Source organism: Parasteatoda tepidariorum, chromosome 1, assembly GCF_043381705.1.
Source record: "Parasteatoda tepidariorum isolate YZ-2023 chromosome 1, CAS_Ptep_4.0, whole genome shotgun sequence".
NCBI lineage: Eukaryota > Metazoa > Arthropoda > Arachnida > Araneae > Theridiidae > Parasteatoda > Parasteatoda tepidariorum.
In genome coordinates, this window is record NC_092204.1 from 5,001,676 (window position 1) to 5,009,078 (window position 7,403).

The following is a 7,403-nucleotide window of genomic DNA, read 5'->3' on the forward strand; positions in this document are numbered from 1 at the left end:
GGGTGCAGGTTCGAACCCCGGCAGAGGTCAATTTTTAAAATTGTTTGCATTTTTTCTCTTTGTTTTATTTTTACATTATATTATTTATTTAATGTGTTTTTCGATATATTACAGGATCCTATATGAAAAAAATATTTTTTTTTATTCGTGCAATTTCAAATGATGCTTGAAAACTCGCAAAATTCCGGAAAATTAGTTTATTTTTATTACATTATTTTTTTAAATTTCTTTTACATTATTTTCACGATAGTTTAGCATGCGAAATGTATTCCGTGTTTGAAATCAAGCGTCTTTCTTGGTGAAAGAACGCAAAATGGAATAAAAAATAAAATAAAATGGCGATAAAAAGTTTAAATTTGCAGTCCGTCTAACTCCCTTTAATATAAAGCTATAATTTTAAAACTCGGGCAGAAAGTTGGCCTCTATGAGGCAAACGACCCTACCAAGAAAATTTCTTATAAACCATATAGGGGTAGGGCAGAAAATGCCCCTGAAGTTTTTTGTTTAGCTAACCGGGAAAGGGTACTTGAAGCTATGTAGTAGCCTGATCCCCGTATAAACGTGGTTCAACGGTTAAGACCGCGTGCTAGTGACTTACGCCTTAGGAGAGGGGGTGCAGGTTCGAACATCGGCAGAGGTCAATTTTTAAAATTGTTTACATTTTTTTCTTTTGCTTTTTTTTTTACATTATATTATTTATTTAATGTGTTTTTCGATATATTACAGGATCCTATATGAAAAAAATATTTTTTTTTATTCGTGCAATTTCAAATGATGCTTGAAAACTCGCAAAATTCCGGAAAATTAGTTTATTTTTATTACATTATTTTTTTAAATTTCTTTTACATTATTTTCACGATAGTTTAGCATGCGAAATGTATTCCGTGTTTGAAATCAAGCGTCTTTCTTGGTGAAAGAACGCAAAATGGAATAAAAAATAAAATAAAATTTCGATAAAAAGTTTAAATTTGCAGTCCGTCTAACTCCCTTTAATATAAAGCTATAATTTTAAAACTCGGGCAGAAAGTTGGCCTCTATGAGGCAAACGACCCTACCAAGAAAAATTTTTATAAACCATATAGGGGGGGGAGAAAATGCCCCTGAAGTTTTTTGTTTAGCTAACCGGGAAAGGGTACTTTAAGCTATGTAGTAGCCTGATCCCCGTATAAACGTGGTTCAACGGTTAAGACCGCGTGCTAGTGACTTACGCCTTAAGAGAGGGGATGCAGGTTCGAACATCGGCAGAGTTCAATTTTTAAAATTGTTTACATTTTTTTCTTTTGCTTTTTTTTTACATTATATTATTTATTTAATGTGTTTTTCGATATATTACAGGCTACTATATGTAAAAAAAAATTTTTTTTATTCGTGCAATTTCAAATAATGCTTAAAAACTCGAAAAATTCCGGAAAATTAGTTTATTTTTATTATATTATTTTTTTAAACTTCTTTTGCAATATTTTCACGATAGTTTAGCATGCGAAAAGTGTTATGTGTTTGAGATCAAGTGTCTTTCTTGGTGAAAGAACCCATAATGGAATAAAAACTAGAATAAAATGGCGGGAAAATGTTCAAATTTACAGTCCGTCTAACTCCCTTTAATTTAAAGCTATAATTTTAAAACTCGGGCGGAAAGTTGGCCTCTATCAGCCAAACCACCCTACCAAGAAAAATTTTTATAGACCATATAGGAGAAGAGTTGTCATTGTTTGGTGGATTAAAAACATCAAATATAATTTAAAAGAAAAAATCTTTAGATTTTTTTTTTTTAAATATATACAATTTTTCATAGAATTTATAAAAAAAATCATTTATTAAGTTTATACTTAATTTATTCAAATATTAATTGCTTATTGTGACCTATAATTAGCTTTCATTTAAATTTCAATTAGTAATTTAGATTAATTTTTTAATGAAGTTCGAATAATCATCAAAGTACCAAAATCATTTGACCTGTCTCTTTTCCTACTTGTTTTTCTGGTTGAATAATACATATTTTTTATTTATCAATTATTTCAAAGTATCTATTTTTTTATCAATTATTTTACAGTTTTAGGGGCGAAAACTCTCATGATTATTTAAATAAATTATATTAAACTTATTTGTCTGGTTAAAAAATATTTTTCAATAACAAGTAATAAAAATATTTTTCATAATTATAATTTAAATTCAACTGTTTTTATAATAATACACTAAATAAGGTGACGGAGGAACTAAAGGTATGAAAATATATTTTGCGATGCAGCTTTTTTTTATACATCTAAACATAATAAATTACTAATTATTTATTTTTGTAGAGAATTGTTAGGACGGCGAGAAAAACATTTTACCTTATAAATTATTCATGTTAATAATATATTGTTCAGGTGTATTTTATGAAATTTATTATCGGTGGATGAGTTATAAATTAAATGAAGGTTAAATGACTTTTTTAAAAATATATATATATCGAGGATTTATTGGAAAAAATTTCAATTATTAAACTATCCAACTTTAATTAATTTTGCAAGATCTCAGAGAATAAAGGATTCCAATGACAAAATCCAACCCATGATCCAAGAAAACTTCTCATTTGGTTTTATAATACAAAAAGTGGGAGCTCCAAAGACAGATATTTTGAATCAGTGTTTTAGGAATCTAAGTCTATATTCAACTTTTTGTCTTCAGATTAGAGTTTTTAAATTTAAAATGACGGGGAATTTATCGGCAGTATTTAAAGTGTGCGTGTACATTTGTAAAGTTGGGGTCAAACATTCTTATGCGCTTTAAATCCAGAATGTTGCTCTACAAATTTGCAAAAGAGAAAGGATTTTTTTTTTTTTTTAACTATAGGCAGCATGTTTTTCGATTGATCAATATTCATTTATAAAAAAATCGGAGAGTGACGTGGACAGATAGGCTCTATGATTGGTTAAAAATATCATTGGTACGATAGCAAAATGAATTTTACTGCGCCGATAATCGGTGCAATAGACACTCCGTATTCCAGATATAGGATGAATAGCATAAAAAGCTAAATTACCGATAAATTAGTTTCTGTAAAGTGGCGCTGTTGTCAGCGTCGGCGCGATAGCTCTGAGGATATCTTACCGATAGTCGGTGCAATAGCCACTGCCTGGTTTTAATGACGTTTGTTTTGTTTATTAAATAAAACGAGATAAATTATCATTAAATTCTTATTGTGCTGTATGAAATTTTGTAATAAAAAAAATTCCAATGACTTAATCATTGTCATTTACGCTGAAGAGGAGAATTATTTATGTACCTGTATTTTTATAAATATATAAATCATTCTCTTCAGATTTTAAAACAAAAGAAATTTATTATTCGAGCAATACTTGTTTACAAAAGAGGTCCTTTCACTTTAAAAAATAGTTAATATACATACTCTCTTGTTTGTATTGTTATCCTTATTTATTACGGACGAAAAATCAGAGAAACTTAATTTTAATTAAGTCTGCATATTTCATACTACAGAGATTCATGTTATGAATCTTTCATAAAAATAGCTGAATTAAAGCAGTTCATTGTGAAGAAGAACCTTATACAGGCAGTGAATGTGATATTCTCAACAATGTATTTAAATGAGCACTCTCTTGTCTATAATATAGACACGCCTTATTCGTGTAATGTATGTGATAAAACATTCTCAAGCAAATATCATTTAAACCAACACTCTCTTGTTCATCCTGGAAATAACTCGTGCGACGTGAATAATGAATTATTCACCGGAAATACCATTTTAAAAAAACACTCTTTTGTTCATGCTGGAGAGAAACCTTACTCCTGCAGTGTATGTGATAAAAAATTCTCAAAGAAAACCACCTTAAATCAACACTATCTTGTTCATACTGGAGAAAAACCTCATTTATGTCATTTGTGCGATAAAACATTCTCACAGAGAGCTAGTTTAACCAGACACATTCTCTTTCACACGGGAGAAAAACCATATTCATGTAGTGTATGTGATAAAACATTCTCAACAAAGAATCATTTAAACGAACACTCTCTTGTTCATACTGGAGAGAAACCTTATTTGTGCAGTGTATGTGGTAAAAGATTTTCACAGAAAGGTAATTTAAATAAACACTATGTTGTTCATACTGGAGAGAAACCTTATTCGTGCAATGTATGTAAAGAAACATTCACGCAGAAAGGTAATTTAAATAAGCATAATCTTATTCATACTGGAGAGAAACCATATGCTTGCAATGTATGTGATAAGACATTCTCCACAAAAAATCACTTGACTGTGCACTTTATTGTTCATACTGCAGAGAAACCTTATTCGTGCAATTTGTGTGATAGAGCATTCAGAAAAAAAGTTAGTTTAGATAAACATTTTCTTTCTCATACACAATAACAAAAATTATTCAAGCCTTATGTGATAGAATATTTTCTTAAAAAAGTATGATAAAACCAGGGTGTGTTGCATTTTTAAAAATTGCCTAAAGTTACTTATTTTTTATTTGTATTTCTTAAAAGCCCTTAATGGTGCTTTTTTTATTCTCGGTTTGTAAAAAGTGCTTAATTTTCTATATTTTAAAAAGATATCTTTCTTTGACGCATCGATTGTCGCCATGAATTACAAAAAAGGCATGATTTTCTCTGCAATATTTATCAGTAACTAGTTATTTTATCATGAATATGTAAAGTTTCTGAATTTTATTCATTTTATGTTTATAAATTAAGAACTTTAAACAATAGAAGAAAAAAAATTTTATTGTACAGATCCTAATTTTGATTTTTTTTGGAAAATGATTAAAAATAAGTTTTGAGTGCTTGGAAAGTACTTAAAAGGTGCTCATTTTGGGTTGAAAAATCTGGCTATGCATCCTGTAAAACGCTTTTTTTGTTCTTAAGGAGAGAAAAAAATTTATACAGTTTGTGTAATAAAAATTTTCCTAAAATTTTAATTTTAAATATATGTTTTAAAGATAAACTCTTTTCTAGTTGTGCCTTTTATGAAGATGGTCATTTAAATAAAATTATGTAAAAGTGCTCTTCTTATTGACAGTTATCTTATTCTCTGTAGAGTTTTATATTGTTTGTATAAAGTAAGAACTCCCCTAGCCATTAGTCTGTACAATTTTCGGTGACTATGGTATCAAGGTATAACTATTTCAAGTAAGAGTCATTGTTTAGGACGGGTTTCCTGCTTAAGTCGGCTATAGAGAAAAGGAATTTTTCTTTTCAGTCTATTGTGTTAGTCCTAGAATGAAGAGAAGCCGTCCCTGAAATGCACTATTCTTGTTTTCAGCAGCAGGTGGCCTCAGACTTAGTAGTAGGGGGAGTTCTTACCATAGACAAACTATATAAAAGCGCACGGATGGTTGACTGAATGTAAACAATAAGAAACTTCCTGAAGAAAATTATAAAACTCCCGGTGTTAACCCTCCCCTTATGTTATGATTACGAGGCTATGTGTGAACATGCTTGATATTCTAAGAAGTTTTATTATGATTTTTTTATCAATTCTACACGTAGTTTTACCATTCATGAAAATTTTTTGTATTTAATGAAATCTAAAAGGTCGTGAACTGAAAACAAATGTAAGGAAATAAATCTAACTACATAACAGAGTTGGCAAGGTGTAGGACAAAATAGATTAATCCACGGTTTAAAAACGTCCTGTCCAAAACTCTTCTATTCAAATTATGTCACAATTTTTAAAAAATATTGTCAGAAATAAAATGACTAGCAACAAAATGGTAACTTTTTGTTTTATTAAAAAAGTTTTTATTATTATTGTTTGTTTTATTATTATTTTCAATATTGCATTATTTATCCTTAAGCAGAAACATAATTTATTAGTCTTAAAAGCATATTTATTCATATTTAAAAGATGAGGTATTCACTTTTGTTGTTCTGTGAATTGTGGAGCTTTAAGAGTTATAAATATTTTCCTTTTATAAATTAAAGCAAATTGTATGAAAAAGTATCAAAAATTTATTAATCTATCTAATTATTATGTGTACAATGGTTACACATATAGAATTTTTATCCTTTATCAACATTTAAGGGTTTGGACAGTTAAAGACAACCAAACCCGCGTGTCCTGACGTCCAGAACCCCAACCTTGCAACATAACTAAAGTGTAAGGTTTGCCACATTTGTCCTAAAGTGTAAGGTATATCAGCTGTTCAACGATGATAATAAAATATATATTGGTATGAAATTGAGTGCCTAGGTTATGCTCCTATAGGAATGTTGTGTTTGTGACTTTTGTTACATTAAATTTGTCAAAATACTGAAAGAGTATCTACAATGATCGTATTAATTTAAAACACATCAAAATCTTTACTGGCATAGTAAGTTATCATGAAAATTTGGAATTTTATAGGTGGAAAAGCTAATCTAGCAAAATGAAATAGTGTTAGATTTGATCAAAATATTTTAAGAGTACCATTTTGTGTTATATAAGTCCTAAATTGTTTGATTTTCAGTTTTTTAGAATATTCTTTTTTCAGAAATACATAAATTTTCACCAATAATATAAAAATTGCATTGTGTGGTCAGAACTATTTTGATCCTATCCTACAGGAATAAATCATAGAATATTTCATGTTATTTTGTTTAGTATTTGCTAGAATATATATGTTAATATATTTCAACATTGCATAAAAGTAAGAATATAGCAATGGTATTTTTTATTTTGTTCCATCAGAAAGATTTTAAAACATTTTGTGATGTTATATATAGAATGGTTCTTACATTTCTGTGTTCTAAATACGAATCATAGCAATGCCAAATCGAAAAGAGCAAGTGCAGTTAAATTAATGTACAGTTCACAAAAAAAAGTTCACCTTGAATAACTTTTGATCTAATGATCAGAGCTTCATTTTCTAGGACTTCTTTTATTAGCTACTTTATTTAATGGTCAAAATTTTTTAATTGCAAGGTATACAATTTTTTGAATAGTTTTAAAGAGTATAATTTTACATGCCGAAATACAAAATCAATCGAATAGTTCCTGAGGAATCGTATTTTAAATATCTGACTTTTTTGAAATTCAATTTAAGAACTATCCAATTGATTTTGCTCAAATTTCGTATTTTACCATGTAAAATTATATTTAAAATTATGTGAAAAAAATTTTACACCTTACAATTCAACATTTTTTTGATTATTATTAAATAAAATAATAATAAATATTTAACAAAACTTTTCATGGATAAGCAAATTTTTTATTTCGCTTCAAAAGCTCTTAAGATATAGGGAAATACACAAAAAATAGGAATCCGTCAGGGGGAAAAGGTATGTTTTTGTGTCTGATTTCGTAACTTAAAATATCGTCTGTACATATTAATTTGCATATATGAGGTCACCTTCTCCTGCTCGAGCCATTAAGATTCAGACTTAGAACATGAAAATCCGATCATTAGATCAAAAGTTATTCGGTG

General features: G+C 28.6%; 1 protein-coding gene across 1 annotated transcript; it reads left to right on the forward strand.

Annotated features, from left to right (window-relative positions):
• Nucleotides 1-3,574: 3,574 nt before the first annotated feature.
• Nucleotides 3,575-4,363, forward strand: LOC107442934 (zinc finger protein 28-like). The gene has a single exon (XM_016056624.4). It carries the CDS (start codon nucleotides 3,575-3,577, stop codon nucleotides 4,361-4,363), a length of 789 nt encoding a protein of 262 aa, XP_015912110.2.
• Nucleotides 4,364-7,403: the final 3,040 nt, after the last annotated feature.

Coding starts and splice junctions, on each gene's coding strand:
- LOC107442934 (XM_016056624.4), top strand. CDS start 3,575: ATGTATTTAAATGAGCACTCTCTTGTCTATAATATAGACACGCCTTAT.